Source organism: Macrobrachium nipponense, chromosome 44 (genome assembly GCF_015104395.2).
Source record: "Macrobrachium nipponense isolate FS-2020 chromosome 44, ASM1510439v2, whole genome shotgun sequence".
In the NCBI taxonomy this organism is placed as follows: domain Eukaryota; kingdom Metazoa; phylum Arthropoda; class Malacostraca; order Decapoda; family Palaemonidae; genus Macrobrachium; species Macrobrachium nipponense.
In genome coordinates, this window is record NC_087221.1 from 51,983,462 (window position 1) to 52,001,325 (window position 17,864).

General features: G+C 36.6%; 1 protein-coding gene across 1 annotated transcript in view; it reads left to right on the forward strand.

Moving 5' to 3' along the window:
- Window positions 1-17,864, forward strand: part of LOC135204371 (synapse-associated protein 1-like) — a gene marked incomplete in the record, with an annotated part of 313,294 nt that overhangs the window by 139,051 nt on the left and 156,379 nt on the right. Inside the window, 1 exon segment of the mRNA XM_064234595.1 lies at window positions 9,749-9,824. Within this exon segment, the coding sequence (XP_064090665.1) occupies window positions 9,749-9,824 (76 nt within the window).

The following is a 17,864-nucleotide window of genomic DNA, read 5'->3' on the forward strand; positions in this document are numbered from 1 at the left end:
TCTCTATAGAAATGCGAAGCTGATCGATGACCAACAGAATTCTTATGTTGTTATGGGTTTTTGGAAGAACGCTTAATTAACGTTGTGGATATTTATGCCTCCGGCAATGAGGGAATTTGTCCGGCCGAGACCATCTGCCAATCGATAAGATATTTCAAAAAGTGAAGTGATGGATTTTCATGAAGTTTTACGGTGGAATTGGCTTTAGTGCAAAGAATAGTTAATCAGATTTTGATTTACATCCGGATGCTGATTTGAGCGGTATTTTGTGTGTGTGTTTGTTTGTTTGTTTTGCGCGCGTATGTTGGAAGCTGAACGCTCCTTTGGTGATTTTTAATTATTTCGTCATTTAGCGTTTTTTACCTTTATTAATTAGAGACGGAATGACGGCATTAAAGTTAAGAGTGCATTAGAAAGGCTTATCAACTGTGGTTGTAAGTTCAGAAGATTATATATGTAAATATATATATATATATATATATATATATATATATATTATATATATATATATATATCTATATATATATATGATATATATATATATATATATAGATATAGGGATAATGTATATATATTATTTATAGATAGATAGATAGATAGATAGATAGATAGATAGATAGATAGATAAACTGTCGTTCACCGCTAATATAAGGAATAAAAAAATCACGTCGATTTCTACATCGGCTTAAGGCAACTTTAGACGTCAGTTTTGCCTGATATTTTGACAGTGAGACCATCTGGCCCCCTTCCCCCATCTCAGGTCTGCCCATCAGTCTCCGTCTCCTTCCGGGATTACGGTCATTCTTACGTAGGATGACAGCGCGACACATGGAATACTGTGGAATGCAATGCGTTTCGTAACGTGGAACTTCTGTTCTTCTGAAGCAACCTCCTCCTTCCTCTGCACAGGAAGTTTTGCTTCGGTGATGCCTTTGTCAGACTGCGGGCTGTCTCTTTCTCATGAGGTCTCGTTTTGAAGGCCCATCAAGATAGACACATTTTTTCTCTCTCTCCTTTTTCCATCAGTTGTCTGGAACAAAGATTTTATGCAAGAGAAGCTTTTTTTTTTCGTCAGTGGTCCTGGAACAGAGATCTGGCTCGGTGCCATGTTAGGCTTTCACTTTGTTTCTTGTTCGGCGTCTCTGACGGTTTTTGCTTTCTCTTGAGAAATATTCGAGAGAAGTATTTGTTTTGGCTAATAATTTGTTTACTCAACGAAGAAATCTTCAAATTGAAATTCGTCTTTGATGTTAATTTTTTTTTGCGTCAGCAATTCCAGTATAGTAGCGAAATTAACATTATGAGATGCTTGCCTAAAATCCAGCGGATAATAAAATAACCAGGTTACAGGAGGTTCATCTGCCTTAATACGCTAGGATAACATTCTATACAGAAATGAAATGTTTCGTTGGTTGTGAGGTATTTATAGTTGGAGTAATTGCTTTTTCCCCAGTTAGAACAAAAACTAGAAAATATTTGCGCTAGGTATTTTCAAGTGTCATGCATGATTAGCCTTTTTTTCTCTCTCGACCATGATTTTTAAGTGCATTTTTATTTTTTTGTTTTTTGTGATGAGAAAAAAACGACAATTTGTCCTTCCTCGAACGAGCGCTTTATTTTTATTATTTTTTTTTTTTTTTTTCCTCCTAATCGATGCAATACGAAAGACAGATTTTTGCTTCTTTTGTCTTTGTCTTCATCACCGTTTTTCGTTTCGTGCGTCGAAGACCGCATTTGTTTTCATATCTTTTGATGTATTTCTTTCCATTTTTGTTAATCATTTTTATTTTCATTAGGAAGATAAAATCCTGATACCTATACACGCAATTAAAGTAATGGACTCTCTCAATTATTATATAAGCGAGATGTCAGTTTTGAAGCGTTCATTGAAAGTGTACCGTATAATATTTAAAAACATGCAATCATTTTTATTTCTATTAAGAAGATAAAATCTGATACAAGGTTGATCAAAATATAGTAGATTCTTTCTGAATTATTCTCGAGACATCAGTTTTGAAGCGTTTGTTGAAAGCGTACCGTGTAAGATTTAATAATATTATTGCACTTATATAGAGATATAATAGAACTTATATAGAGATATAATAGAAGGCCTTACCCATTTTTAAGATAAACCCAGGCGAGGCCACCGCGTTCCATTTATGACTTAGCAGAAACGGGACTGCACTATTCTAAGCGTTCTCAACCCCTTGGAGTGGACGGAGCATTGGGACGATCACACGTGCTTTATCCTCTCTCTCTCTCTCTCTCTCTCTCTCTCTCTCTCTCTCTCTCTCTCTCTGTTCCAGGATAGTTGTGGACTGTCACCATTATTATATTGGGTGTCACCCTTATCTTCTATAAGGAAAGTTTCTCTCTCTCTCTCTCTCTCTCTCTCTCTCTCTCTCTCTCTCTCTCTCTCAGTGTTATTAGTATCTTCAATACCATTATTTTCTTCAAGGGAGCTCTAAACTACCTTGGTTTCTCTTGGAGGAGCACGAGGTGTTTGATATATAGTTAAATTCAAAGAATAAAAGCAATAGTAGATCCACATCAACCGTGCACCTAATGTCTAGCCAGCCCCTTACGACGCTCCTGATTGGGTGTTGATAAGCCAATCACAGGGCTGGAAACTCTCAGTCTCTCTCGAGAGTTCACATTGTTAGGTTCTATGTTCCACCTCTCCAGAGGGATACGTCTTTCAAAAGTATCCCTCAGGAGAGGTGGAGCATACATCACGCCTATGTGAACTCGAGAGAGAGAGACCGAGAGTTTCCAGCCCTGTGATTGGCTTATCAACACCCAATCAGGAGCGTCGTAAGGGACTGGCCTAGACATCAGATGCACGGTTGATGTGAATCTACTATAGCATCTTGTACATAGTAGTAGGCGTGTCTACATCTGAAAATGCCCTGATCCTCTGATTCAATTATATTGGCTGAAGAAGTATCTGCAACAATTTATGTGTAATGATGACATATATTTTCGTTATATTATTCCCTGGCGTTTTAAGATTAAGGTCCATAATCGGGTTCGATTTGGATTCGTCTGGAAGAGGTGAGTCTTGCTGGTCGTTCATTTCACGCTCTACCATTTTCTGCATCTCGCGATTTTAGTGTCTGAAAAAGGAAGTGGATTCCTTTACCTTGCTTTTTATGTTCCATTTTTCCTCCTCCCTCAGGCATTATATATATATATATATATATATATATATATATATATATATATATATATATATATATATATATGTGTGTGGTGTGTGTGTGTGTGTGTGTGTGTGTGTATGTGTGTGTGTGTAGTATGTATGTATGTGTATGTATATATATATATATATATATATATATATATATATATATATATATATATATATATATATATATATATATATATCTTGTGTGTCCACTCTAACCTCTTTTCAAGATTTTTTTCCTTTAGTATTCGTTTTGAGTATTCCTTAAAAAATCCGTTTGTGTTTGACACATGTATATGTCCCATGGTATTAGTATTTTCTTCACACCTGTGTATTCCCTTTGTGTGTCCCTTATAATTATCATTTATATTTTTCTTGTTTGTGTGTTCCTCATAATAATTGCAGCGTTTATTTTGACGCTGTTTTTATGTCTCTTAATCTCGCCATTTTAGAATTATCCTTTGTTCTTCATCAATTCATTTCACGTGTTTATTATCATCATCCCATGTTGACGTCTCTCTCTCACAATCTCTGTTTGATGCAGCGGTGACAGATTATGGCCGTCAGTTGGAGGTTAAATTAAACCGAACCTGGGAGGAACTGGCCGGAAGGAGGAAAGGTACAACGGCTCCCCCCATCACACGGCTGTACAGTTATACAGTTACTGTACGATTTAACCGGCGCCGTTGGTGGTGGTGGTGGGCGGCAGTACTAACACGGTGGCTTATTGCAGAGCCGTCCGTGTACTTGTGACTTGAGGCTCTGCAATATGCAGTGCGGTGTGCATTTGTTTGCAAGCGAGAGTTATGAGTTGGCAACTACTAACAACTGGTGGGGTTGGATTTGCATGCTGGCTGCAAGTTTGTTACAACCCAGCGAATAATGGTTTTCAATTTGTTTGTTTGTTTGTTTGTTTGTTTGCTGGAGGATGACATGATGTTGAAACTAACCGTTATTGAATTATTTTAAGTCTGGGTATTAACCTGCATATATATATATATAATATATATATATATATATATATATATATATATATATATATTTGCTTTCTCATATGTGGATGGCTTTACACTGCTCTATTTATGCTTAAAATGTCAAATGTCGTAATTACATTAAGGATAAATTTTTTGAAAATACAGTTAACTAATGAGAAGGGAAACTTGAAATGAATTCCAGTCGCTAATATATTATTTTTATTCACGCAATTGTTAATACAGATTACTGAGAATATAAAACTACCAACACCGCCACAGGGATTGACATACCTGAAGCTCATTATTATCGTTTGATCAAATTATCAGAATTCGTGTGGAAGTTCTTAATGATCGACACTCCCTGGAGAGGTAATAATGACCATTATCTCAACTGAATGACGTATAAGTGGTTGGGGTTTTGACGATGAAGAATTATTATTATCAGAGCTCAGGGCTGGAATTTGGTGACTCAAAAAATTGTTCAGACAAATAATCTTGTTAGTCTGTCAAGAGGAACCGTAGTTGGAGACGGTTTTGATGTATGTATGTATGTATGTATGTATGTATGTATGTATGTATGTATGTATGTGTGTATGTATGTATACGTATAAGTGGAAACCGAAATTTAGATTATGGTTGGAATGTCATTCTTACGAAAACAGTGAGAAGCAGATGTCATTAATGAAAGCAGAAATTCATGAAATAAAATGAGAATTTTATGCTAATTAAGAAACGTTTGTGTAGAGAAGTGTCTACTGTAGAACCATTGTGAAAGTAAGAAAAAAAGAAAGCTGGTTAAGAAAAATAAATAATATTTGAAGGAGGTTTAGTGTTAATGAGAGAAAGGATGGAAAGAGAGAGTTACGGGTTAGTATTTCCGAATCGGAAATAATAACTTGAGAGAATGAAGTGAGGAATATCGAGAGACTCTTGGGTCAGAGGAAGTTGGGATGGAGTCGTGTAACCACAAAATATTTGTCAGTAATGGGTTTATACGGGTTGCTCTATGAGCAAGAACCCGTGCTGGGATGCGGCCAGCTTAATAAAAACCAACAACTGTGGTTCTTTTAGTCGATAATTTCTACACACACACACACACACACACACACACACACACACACACACACACACACACACACGGAGGCTAATTAGTGGCAGATAAACTTTCTGGGTGACGAGACCTCAAAATTTTCCTTTTTGGACCCTTTCTCAGAACCTCTCTATAGAGTTTTCAAACGAATCATTTTGTTAGAAGGGTACGGATTCTGACGAAAATACACATTAGGTGTATGCAAGAGTTTGAGAATGACGTATCAGTAGCAGCTGTTTTGATTTTGAGGAAATTCATACTCGTATGTGGTGCATACATACATTATGTATATATATATATATATATATATATTATATTATATATATATATATATTATTATAGTATATATATATATATATATATAATATATATATATATATAAATATATATACACAAATTAAATATATATAACACATATATATGTGTGTGTGTATGAGAGATGGAGGCAAATTTTATAACAATAAAATCTATTTTGAACTTAAGATACACTGACGAATTCAATTATTTTGATTGAGCCCAATTAGTTCAATTAGTTAAATTTGCACAGTCGCTGAATTCAGTCTCATTAGTATTGATAAATGCGAAAGACAAATACAATAGTTTGAAGGGAGATTTTTGAACTGCTCAAGGTCAGTGTAAAATTTAACAGCTGGCAACGCTATAGGACAGACCACCACCGGGCCTTGGCTGAAAGTTTCATGGGCTACGACTCATACAGCATTATACGGAGACCACCGAAAGCTAGATTTATTTCTTTTTGGTGGCCTTGATCATACGCCGTACGGAAAACTCGATTGTGCCTAAGAAACTTCGACGTATTTTGTATTTGTTTTTTGGATACGATGCAATAAAATAGATAGGAAGTCTCCTGTATACGTACCATGGAAAGTAACGATATGCCTTCAGGCTAGATTAACGACGTTTCACGCTCGCCTTCATGGCAAGTAATTCGTCACATCGGGACAGTAAAGAGCAGGCTCGTCTGCTTTTATGAACGCGCCCAAGGAATGACGTCGTCCCCGATATAAACTTGGCGAGGGACGAGGTTCTTTCGGAAAGCTTAACGTTAAAGTTCCCTTTTTAGAAGGCGGTTAATGAACGGTGGGGGGAGAGGGAGGGGTTTCGGTGTTTCTGGCTGATGCTTCTTGCGGAAGTTTTGCATAATAGGACGATGGTAATCGGATGAACGTAGTTTCTTTCCTATATATTTGCTATATTTGCTTCATTTAGGATGTTTGCTGGATGCGGCCGGCTAAAAATCCCTCTGGGAATTTCATGAAATTCGATTAATTTTTTTTTTTTTTTTTTTTTTTTTTAAACGCGGTCATGGGCATTCCATATATATTTTACCGGGCATTCCAAAAAAACATTTTCCCGGACATTCAAAAAACATTTTCCCGGGCGTTCCAAAAACATGTTTTCCGAGCATTCATCATCCCGGGCTAGTTCCATTTTGGGAAACATGTTTTCCGAGCATTCAAAAACATTTTCGGGCGTTACCAAACAAAAACATGTTTTCCGAGCATTCAAAAAACATTTTCCCGGGCGTTCCAAAAACATGTTTTCCGAGCATTCAAAAAACATTTTTCTGGGCGTTCCAAAAACATGTTTTCCGAGCATTCAAAAAACATTTTTCTTTTTTTTTTAAAGGCATTCAAAAATTTTTTTTTCCGAGCATCCAAAAACATTTTCCCGGCGTTCCAAAAACATGTTTTCCGAGCATTCAAAAAACATTTTTCTGGCGTTCCAAAAACATGTTTTCCGAGCATTCAAAAAACATTTTTCCGGGCATTCAAAAAATTTTTTTCCGAGCATTCCAAAAACATTTTAATATCGACTTTTGTTCATCCTATGTTGTGTGTATTGTAGTCATATTTTCTCCTACATTACATGTATGGTAGTTATGTATTCGCTGAAAACCGAACGTCTATCGATCGCCAAGATACAGAAAGTTGTTATTGAGGCCTTTTGTTATTGTATGTACACTCTGTACACTCGCGTGTAGTGAGGCTGGGAAGAAGACTCCTCATATCATAACTTTCACAGTCGTGTTGGTCATATTTTAACAGCCTTAATGTCCTATTGCGTTGCCTGCTTTTATATATTTGTTTCATTCGCTTATTACCTTCCGAGATTTACAAACGTAAGTCTTAAGTTTTCTACTTTGCTCACCGAATTCTGTGTTGGTCCGAACGGATATTTACCGTCTACGTCAATTCCAGTTTACATAAAGGGATGAGGCGTGTAAGCCCTTGATATATCGTTGAGTGTTGCTCGCTTCTCCGTTGAATTTTCAGACATTTTTTTTCCAGCGTTGAACTGGTCGTTATAATTTCATTAATCGTATTTATTTCCCATTTATTTTCCGGAGATTTGAATACTAAGGTCAGCAAAGAGTCGTTAGTCGATACTGATATCTGAGAAGAAGATGAAATTCCAAAGCAGTTCGATGAGAGAGAGAGAGAGAGAGAGAGAGAGAGAGAGAGAGAGAGAGAGAGAGAGAGAGAGAGCGCAAAAAAAAAAGGCGGCGATAATGGAGGAATCGAGCTCAAAGGGATGGATTAAATGTGATGGAATAAATACATTTGGTATGCGAATAGAGAAGGATTAAAGGAGTGAAACCATGCGATAACGATAAACGATTATGTGCGGATGTGGAGGGGAATTCCATTTACACGAAATAAAAACAAAATAAAATAAAGAAAGGGAAGTTAAAATAAAAACTAAAGTCAGAGGGAGGAAACGGATACAGGAAATAGCTAAAAAAAAAAAAATAATAATAAAATAAGCTGAGTTGAAGTCAGAGGGATGTTTAGGAACTTTTAACTGATAAATGCGTATATCTTTCGTCATTATTTGCAAGATATAAGGTATCCCTAATTAAGATATAAGAAGTGACATCGCCCAGCCAACTGTGGCGAGTCGTTGGCAAGGTGTGCAGAAGGGTATGAGGCTAGCAACCACATCCCAAGATTTGCTGTGGACCGGAGCGTTATCACTGTTTTATCTAGCGATCCTAATTACAGCGTATTCTGTAAAGGGAGCTTCATGTTTATCGCTAAAATAGTATATATTTGTTTTATATATAAAATGTAATAAGGTTTAATCCTGGGTTCGATCTGAGAAGGCGCCGAAAAATATTCCCAGTTTGTTCTGACACCTCTTGGATGCCTCGAGACTGTTGGCGACATGTTCTGGCTGCGTTATACTAAGAGGTCCATTCGTTCGTATGTTTGTCTGTGACATCCGCATCAGAATCACATTCCCACCTTTGTTATGACTTCACAAACATCTGGAACTGCACGGATACTTAAACTTTGAAGACGCATTAAAGAAAACTTGTACGTTTTCGTGTGCACTAACATCAGATAATTCCGTATTATGGAATGTGTACCTCGACATTTTTATATATTCGCCAATAAAAGTGAGTCTCAGAGAGAGGGAGATTATATTTACCTTTGCATTGAAATATTTTCCGAAAATTTTGCTCAAGTAGGCGCAATCTGCTTTTTAAACACACACACACACACACACACACACACACACACACACACACACACACACACACACACACACACGTGTACGTTGGAGACCTTTTTATTTTGATAAATTCTCAGAGACCTTGCGTTAAAGGCAGCTTAAATGAAAAGAACGTAAAAGACCAAACGTGAGTTTTTTTCTTTCAAAGAAATGAATGTTTAATATAGTCTCTGCAAACCGCAATAAGTTTTCTGAGCTACTTTCCTCCATTATGGTCACGGTTTGTATTTCTGATGAAGATTTATTTACAGCTATTACAGCGAGTTACTTGACCGAAATATTTGAAACGATCGTGATTACTGATGAATTTATGTTCTATAGTTTGAATCGTATCTTACATTTTTGAGCCCAGTCCTGGGAGTAATTGATAAAATATTGATAAACTTTTTTTAAATTGCTTTTGGTGTGGTGTTATTGTGTTCTTGGGAAATGCCAGACTAAGAAAGATATGTACTAATTTTGCTTTATTGAAAGGCATGATAGCATGTGGGTTTACTCATTTTAACAAAATAATTATAATTATTCTAAAAATGTATATTCTTTTTATCGTTAAAGTGTATATCCGTTATTGCTAATAATTATATAATGGGTACTTTCTTCGATGTGCAATATAAGGTAAACCAGTTTTTTCTTTTTCTTGTTAAGCGACAAAGGTCAAATTGATTCCTATGCTCTATGATTTAAATACATATGTTACTTTTTATATAAATTTTTATCTCAGTAGTAATCTATTAATATATTTTTTAGTGCATTAGTAATCTGTTAAGGTATTTACCTGTATTTCTGCTATTAAATTTCCTCGTGTTGTTCTCAATGTGTAATGCATTGAATATCAGTGACTTCCATTGAATTATATAACATCTGTCAACGTCTTCCCTGGCAGGTTTTGGCCTCAACCTCTCTGCCGTCCAGGGCCGGGCGTCGGCCTCGGCCAAATCGGTGGGTTGGGTTCCTTCTCTCAACCGCCTTCAGCAAGGCCGGCGCCAGCGTCAAGGAAGCTGGCTCCAAAATCAAGGAATCCGTTGAGAAAAACGTGAGTGTTGCCTGGATTTTGATTTTGCTATTTTATTTTCAAAGTTTGAATGTTGTAAGTTCTTCACGTGACTTTTAATTATGAATATGGGAATTCGTTTTAGAAGGCTTTTCTAAATTCGTATTAACGTAAGATTTCATTTCCGATTTTACTGACGGATAATGTATGAATTTTTAACTTTGAATATAGGAACCCGTTGAAATCGTTTTCTTTCTTCAAAAGAAAATGGGCATGCAGGTATTGTCTGAAATTTTAATTAAAATTTATATAGGATTCCGTTAAATTAGTCATTTTCAAGGTGCTTTCAGTAATGGTCCAGAGTACTCTTTGGTAAATATTTTTGAATTTGTATTGACAAAAAATGGCTTGAAAATAACCTTTTCTTATTCTGACCATTCTCAATTTTAATGCAGAGGGTAATCGTTTTGTTGTATGGAATTAAGATAATGAAATATGACGGGCGCTTCCCGTAGAGTTTTCACACATATACATCTCTTCTTCTTAATCGGTATGTCTATTTATGGACAATTTGCGTATATAGGTATTTATGTAATTCCTTTCTAGTGTCTCATTGTTGTAATAAGCAGAACATTTTATGGGTGTATGAAAAAAACATTTAAAAAATATATATTTAGGCGTGGATACATTTTTATCCAGTATCTTGTGTTGATACTGAACAGGCCATTTGAATGAAACGGTTTTCTACTGTAGATACTGTCAGCCTGCAGTTGTTCCTAAGAGTTTTATTTTATACAAAGGCGAGTAGAATCTTGATCTAGCTCAGAACTTGGAAAACTAATAGAAGAAAAAGAAGAAAAAATTAGTGGGACCTAACCTTGTAGTATATAGGCAGCTACAGAAGTGCCTGTAAGTGTCTTTTTTTATGGAAACGAATATTGCGTTTATTAAGAAAGCAGTGGTGTTGGTTTTCCGTTCTTTCGTGACTAATTGTTCTAAGCGAGTTAAATGGAAATTGAATAAATTTGCTTTTTATCATTGCTATTTCAGTTGTCGGGTTTATTTTGTATTTATTTATTTGTTTATTTATTTATTATCGTTAGCTCATGAATTCCTTAGTTTGTTTTGTGGCCTCTCTGGTCTTGTACCCTTGTGCACCCTTGTCCAAACTCTTGTTTAGGTGAGAGAGAGAGAGAGAGAGAGAGATCCTCTTCATTAGTTGGGCCCGTTTTAGAGTACCTTGCCCTTAAACTGCTGTTTAAGCTGTCTGTATTCGTTCATGAATATGTGTAGCATGTGCCTAATCCACTTAGTGACATAAATAGTGCTGTGAAAGTGCGTTCTAACTTAGTGTATTAGGGCCTAGTTGACTTGATGCGCATTCTCAAACGGCCCCCGCGCAGATTTCCTTAGTGACGTCACGGATACGTCATTGTTACGTCATCATTTCTACCAAACTAACAGAGCCTTGCTATGATTTGAAAGTGAAGTTTTAGAGTTTCTTGTGAAATGGCATCTTGTTATTGCGATCGTCAAACGATGATAACCAAATGGGACTGCTCTTCATGTAACAGGAAAGTACATCGGAAATGTGAGGGAATATCTATGGAGACTACAGAAAAGGAAATAGAGAAGTCAATTTCTATTGGAATGTAAGGAGGGTCTTAAATTCTACTGTAGAAGATGTGAGCCCAATTTTTCGGAGTCAGTTACCTTGAATGAGCTTGGCCGAAAAATGGAAACGTTAGAATTAATGGCAAGAGATATGTTTGCTTCATTAGAAAAACAAATAATTGAACTGAAGACGGAAATCAATTTCTTAGGCTGCGGGTTACTGGTGAGCTAACCCGTAAAGGATTTGAAACCAAGTTATTCTGACGTGGTGAAAGAGAGAAATTTGATTTTGATTGCTGATGAAGATGAGAATGAAGCTACCACAATGGAAGAGAAGAAAGGTGTATTAACAAAAGTCCTTGGGAATATTCAAATTAGTAACGTAAAGCCTACGAAAAAAAGGTTCACTGGTCGTTGACTTTCCAGACAAGAAAACAAGAGAAAATGCTAAACGAACTCTGACCAGACAGCTGATGACCATAAATTATGTTCAACTGTACTTCAGAAGATGTCTCCTAAAATCACCGTTGCCAATGTTAGTAATCAAGAACAGATGGATGACGTCTTGCCTGCGATTTTGAAGAAGAATAACATATTTCAAGGTATTAATGTAAGTCCAGATGATATGAAACTAGTATCAACTAGAGAAGCTAAAGATGGTAAATCGTATAATTATACTTTTAAATGTACACCTATCATTAGACGCCAGGATATACGAAATGGAGAGATACTTTTCACCAACTTTGGTCGACATAAGGTATGGGATAGTTATCATGTAAATAGTAACTACTGTCAAGGATATGGTCATTTTGAGTCCAAATGTAGAGTCAAGCTTCGAATGGATCTAGGATATGTGGACGTTGTAACGGAACTGATCATGAGACAAGGCATTGTCAGTCTGAAAGTTTGAAATGTCATCATTGTGCGCGAATGAACCTCTCCGATAATAACATGCTGTTTTTTGACTGGAATTGTCCATCGAATGTTGCTGAGAGGAAGCGAAGTTGCCCAACAGACTGATCATGGGATTCCAGTAATAGAAGAATAAAATGTGCCTTACATGAATGCGCAGTCCAGTACGCAACAAGACAACAGAATTAAGAGAATTAATATGTGAACAAGGAATAGATGTGTTCGCTATAACAGAAACATGGCTAAGTGCTACTGATAATTTGAAAATTAATGAACTATTGGCCGGACACTCAATAAACTTTTTCACACACCACGTAATTTTGGTCAGGGAGGTGGGGTTGGCATTGTTTATCCAAAACATTTACAAACGTTAGAACTAGGGTTGTTGGAGCGTTTGTGAGTTTTGAGTATTTAGCCTTGGAGTTTAAGGCCTATAATGTACAGTTTTTTATTTTTAGTAGTATATCGTCCTCCGCAGCTAAGCAAGGCTACGTTTTTAGAAGACTTTTCTGTATTCCTTGGATGTTTTGAAAATGAAAAAGAATGAATGTATATATATGTGGAGATTTTAATATGTGGTTAGAGGATTATAGAGATACAAATGTAAAGAAGTTTATTGATATAATGAACAATATGAATTTTGTTAATAAGGTGAATGTATTTACCTCTAGGTCAGATCATATTTTGGATGCTGTGTTTTCTTTACGGGTGATAATTACTTTATGAATTGTGATAGTGGAGCCAGATTTTTCTATCTCTTTTTACCACAAGCTTATTATGTTTGATATTTCAGTCTTATTACCAAGTAAACTTAGGACTAAAATAACATTTAGGAACAAACGGTTATTAGACTGTACTTTACTAATAGATGTGGGTGTTACTGTTATTGAGGAAAAATATAATGAACCCTGTGGATGTACTGACTTAGATTGTAGCAGAAATATTTCTGTAGGCGAATGTGTGGTCTGTCTTGTTGCTTTGTATTTTTCTGTATTTTCCAAAGAATATGATAAAATGTGCCCTGTGGTGGAGAAAGATATTGTCATAAAAAGACAGCTCCCCATGGTTCAATGCTGCAATTAGGGAAGCTAGGAAAAAACGGAGGTTGGCAGAGTCACGTTGGCATAAGCATAAACAAAGAGAAATCGAATGTTATATGTGGAAGCTAGGAATGAGGTAAATAGATTATTAAGAGATGTAAAGAAGACAATTATAATGAAAAAAGTAACTGAGGTTGGGTCCAATATCAAAAGGCTGTATTCTGTGTTCGATGAACTTTTAGTTTTTTTTTTTAGGGAAAATTAAGAGGCAAGTTTTACCAGACGGGAGGTCTGAGCTTGAATTGGCAAATGAATTTGCTGAATTCTTTGAATCAAAGGTTGCCTGTTTACTTTGTAACTTCACAACTGATGTTTCTTGCCCCTATCCTTACTTTCCTGATTTTCCTTTCTCAAAGTTTTTGCAGTTTAGGCCAATTTCACTCGATGCTTACAAAACTATGTTCATTAGTTCTGGCCACTCCTATTGCAGTAACGATCCTTTTCCAATAAATGAGGTCATCGACGCCCCGAACATAGATAGGTTACTGCAATTGCAGCTTCGAATAGTCAACTTGAGTATTACTAAGAGCTTAGTCCCGCCCTCTGAAAAAGTTTGCTATCATTAAACCATCTCTTAAAGGATCCTTGATCATCAAGAATTGAAATCTTACAGACCAATTTCTAACTTGTCTTTTTTGTCAAAAATGATCGAGACTTCCGTTTTAGATCAACTCAGTCAGCACTTGAAAGTAATTGGAGCTATTTCTGAAGATCAGTCGGCTTATCGGAAATTCCATTCTACTGAAACAGCTCTGTGTGCCGTAATTAATGACTTGTTAGGTTTCTCCGATGACGGTAAATGTAGCTTGCTTATTCTCCTAGATCTTAGCGCTGCTTTTGATACACGTGGTTCATGAAGTGTTAATAGAGGATATTGACTGCTATTGGGATCGATGGGATGCTCTTAAATGGTTTCATAACTATTTATCGAATAGATCTTTCAAGGTGAAGGTTAAAGATAGATATCTGAAAGTAAAAGCTCACCACGGGTGTTCCACAAGGAAGCGTACTTGGCCCGGTTCTTTTTAGTATTTATACAATCGAGTTGTCTTGGATATTTAAATTACATGGCGTTCAATGTAAATTTTTTGCTGATGACACCCAGTTCTATTTAATAGTAGATGACATTATTGAAGATCAAGCTGTTATTGATAGACTTATGGCAGATGTTTCGAAATGGATGCAAAGGAAAAAGCTGAAACTAAATGAAAATAAAACTGAATGTATCCTAATTGGCACTAAATATAACTTAAGAAGGTTTGATAACGTTAATAGCATCTCCATCAATAAGGAAAATATTTTGTTAACTGATAAAGTCAGAGATCTCGGGGTAGTAGTTGATGGTTCTTTGACATTTGATGAACATATTAACAATGTGGTTACGGACCGCAAATTATCATCTGAGGAATATCGCAATCCATTAGAAAATATCTTAACGAAGATGCCACTAAGCTGCTAATTAATAGTTTGGTAGTTAGCAGAGTAGACTATTGTAACTCGTTGTATTACAATTTACCTAATTATCGTCTTAAGAAACTTCAAATGATTTTGAATAGAGCTGCTAGACTAATTGTTGGTATATCCCCCCCCGCGAGAACATATTACTCCAACCTTAATTAAATTACACTGGTACCAGTCAAAGCAAGGATTATTTTTAAACTTTGCGTCTTAACATATCAAGCTATTAACACGGGAGAGCCATTGTATCTTAAAGGTTGCCTGAAAGATACGTAGTAGGGCCTGGTGTTCATACACGCCTTTCCGTGATGATTTCAGACTTGATGAGCCTCGTGCAACGACCACTCTTGTACGAGAACTTTTAGCACTGCGCTCCTAGATGTATAATCAACTTCCGGCATCAGTTAAGTGTGCTGGAAATATCTTTTCAGTTCAAAAAGCTATTGAAAACCCATTTATTTTCAACTCAGCTATAACACTAGACAAATGCAATTACCCGCTTTACATCACATAGACTTTTAAATTTTTAACATATATAAGTGATTTGGAAATCCCGTCTGAACGCTTAATAGCGAAAGCAGGGATACTTGATAAACCGTCAGACATAGACATAGACATAGAGAGAGAGAGAGAGAGAGAGAGAGAGAGAGAGACGGAGATGAGGAGAGAGAGAGAGAGAGAAACCTCTGAACAGGTTTTTTGTTTCAAAGGAGTGGTCCCAAAATTCTGGAAATAATCTATTTTTTGTCAGTGGAATTACGAAAATCATTCTTTCTGTCGGACTTTTTTCAATGTATCCTTCACCCAATACTGTCTTTTTATGACTTTTTTTTTCTTTCTTTTTTTCTATACTTCTCTGATTATTTCCTTTGTATCATTTGAAGTGGTTTTTTGCACAAAAGACTGGACTGACGAGGATAATAGATAATGCAATTTTCCCCGGGAGCCATAATTTAGCAAAGTCTCTCGTTAATGGCTTTGGCTGGATAGATTACGAAGCTTTTAAATATTTTAGAATGACGTAGGTTGAACATATCACGAATTCTCAAGAATGAAGTGTTTTTTATACTCTCGTTTTTTTTTTTTTTTTTTTTTTTTTTATGCCAGAAATATTATATTTGTTAGCGTGCATCTGTTGATGCATGCACCCATATGATAACGGGAGCTCGTTACTGCCCATTTTGACATTTTCTGGCATTTTATGTGTTGTAAACATGACAAAATACTTACTCCTCATGATGCGTTGTTTATTATCTTATTTATTTATTTATTTATTGATTTACTCATTTTTTTACTGCTATACTCATCATGCTCCCTTTCCCCTGTAGATAGGGGTAGCTTCGAAGGGTGGCCCTTCCGCTGGGTTCTCAGTAGATTTTCATATTCTTGACCCTAGAAGTGCCGGTCGACTGGTGGGCGGTAGGCGAGTGGAACCTTTGACCTTGCCAACGCAATGAAGCGCTGCACCACTCGTTTATGTGACGTCACACTTTTTATTTCTGGGTCATTGACCAAAAAGGATAATTGCTGTTGCATCAACATCGGTCAATTTTTAAGTGAATGCAAAATGGCATTGCTCTCCACACCCCAGCCCCACGCCCGCCCCCCTCCCCCGACGTAATGGCAGGCCATTATCTTCAATATCGAGCGTAATTGGCCATAAGCTATCCTGTTTCTGCAACCTCATTTAATTAGCTTCGCCTCATGTCAGTGCCAGATGATTTTGCGTATGGGCTTGGGTTCGAGCGCTTAACCCAAAGGCTGTTGCAAAATATTGCTCTCGTGCATTTGGTTTTTTTAATGTCTTAATTCCCAATCCCTTTGGTTAAGTTGGAAGGTGGTTGATGTTTCCACCCGTGTGTGTGTGTGTGTGTGTGTGTGTGTAATTGGATGGTTTGTTTTTAGCGGATTATCTCAAGAATTGTGGGACAGAATTAGATGGAATCCGTTAGAAATGGGTATTTTGTGGACGCTGAGCGTTATTTGACGAAATTTGCCAAATATATACATTAGGTGACCTTCCAAGAATTTAGATGTTGGCTCACATTGCTAGGGAAGGTAATTTTTTGTTTATGGCCATTTTTTTTTTTTTCGTTCGACACCTGTTGACGATTTTAAACGAAATCATATTAAAAGAAGGAACAGTTGGATTAATTTCATTGATTTCAGTTTCTTTCGGAGCTGGAATTGAATCAATTGTATGTATTTGATACTTTTTGGTCACTCTTGAGTGAAGTATACTACTTATGAGCTATTAGTTACTATGATATTGTAAGCTTATTTTCCGCTTCAGTTATGTTAATAATGGATCTGGAACAGCGGTAGAACAATAGATTTGAACCCTCCCTCTCTCTCTCTCTCTCTCTCTCTCTCTCTCTCTCTCTCTCTCTCTCTCAGACCTCGTAGCGCAATAAGTTGACAACGACTGAGATGGAACGTTATGACTGTGTTGTTTTAAAACAATCCAGTATACTTATTATTTGATCTTAAGTTAAGGCAAATAAGTTCCTGTGTCGTCACTCAACTTCTTGAGGTAATAGCTTGGAGGGAGACGGAGAGAGAGAGAGAGAGAGAGAGAGGAGAGAGAGAGAGAGAGAGGGGGGGGGGGATTGTTAGAAGTTAATCCAGGAACAAAGTATAAATCACCACGTGATTCGATAATGGAGAAATCCTCTGGGTTGTTGACTTGTTTTGGAATGTAACAAATAATTTACAACGTGCAGTGGAATTAACATTTCCTTTCTTGAATCCTGTCCGTGGGATAGGGATTAAGGCGCCATGGCCACAGGCGGAGAGACGGTTACGTAGCCTCGTGTCCGTGGCTTTATTTAGGTTAAGTAAATACATCCAATTGATGTGGTTTTACTTTTTGCCTTAGAGCTAGCGCAGGCAGAATGTGCGCTACCAAAACAGACACAAATTGGATTGCTGCTATAAAAGTTAAAAGGTTTGTGAGGCCTACCTAGCTAGAGGAATATTTCCATAGTACTTTTGTTGA